Below are 792 nucleotides of genomic sequence, written 5' to 3' on the forward strand. Positions count from 1 at the left end.
TACGTTTATAAACCGACAGGAAAGAAGAACTTGAAGCAAAGCGACTTTTGGCGACACGAAAACTTCAGTCAGCGGCATCCTTACGGGCGTCCAAGGCAAACAACATAAACAAGTTGCATGAATAAAAATATCGGGTTTTGGATATTATCCGCTCTTTTAAGTAAACATTAAACGGGTTTAGCAAGCAGGTGGATAGACCAAGCCCCATGAAAGCCACTAATAAATTAATTAGGCGTTGCGGTGCCGGAGATATAAGCCGATCTAATCTCCGTCGATGTCTTTGCAGATGCTGGTATGGACGTCGGCGGTGGCCATCCTCGTCGCGGGGGTCGTGACAGCCAACGACGTTTTCATCGATGACAACGAAACGGGAGGCAACAACCACCACCACAAGGTAAGGCCGAGATACTTACCCTTCCTTGTTGCGGAGCCGTATGCAAATGAACGCTCCCGACGCGTTGCGAGTTGCACAGGTGGCGCGCGCTTTCTTAACTATGTTGTCGAGAAGGTTTCGGAGCCCCGAGCGAACGATGCCATCTGATATTCAAGGCAAGGCTTTTTATCAATTGATGGCACGGAGCATACACGAGGGAGATGGTCCTGCGCCGCCACCTGCCGATATTTGTCTTAGGTAACACGATCCGTCTTCGTATACACGTGTAGCTGAATGAGGGTGGCTTATTATGCGTGCGTGGGGGGTCGACCTTCTCAGATCTTGAGGTTGGCAACAGTGTTTCGCTCATCTGGGAACACTGCACGTAAGGCAACTTGGAAACAAGGAGCTGAACGCTG

General features: G+C 50.0%; 1 protein-coding gene across 1 annotated transcript in view; it reads left to right on the forward strand.

The window, feature by feature from the left end:
* LOC119591180 overlaps positions 1-792 on the forward strand; it is a 45312-nt gene that overhangs the window by 41150 nt on the left and 3370 nt on the right. Inside the window, exon 3 of the mRNA XM_037939891.1 lies at positions 287-394. Within this exon, the coding sequence (XP_037795819.1) occupies positions 287-394 (108 nt within the window). The remainder of the gene's footprint in view (positions 1-286; positions 395-792) is intronic.

Source organism: Penaeus monodon, chromosome 28 (genome assembly GCF_015228065.2).
Source record: "Penaeus monodon isolate SGIC_2016 chromosome 28, NSTDA_Pmon_1, whole genome shotgun sequence".
Classification (NCBI taxonomy): Eukaryota; Metazoa; Arthropoda; class Malacostraca; order Decapoda; family Penaeidae; genus Penaeus; species Penaeus monodon.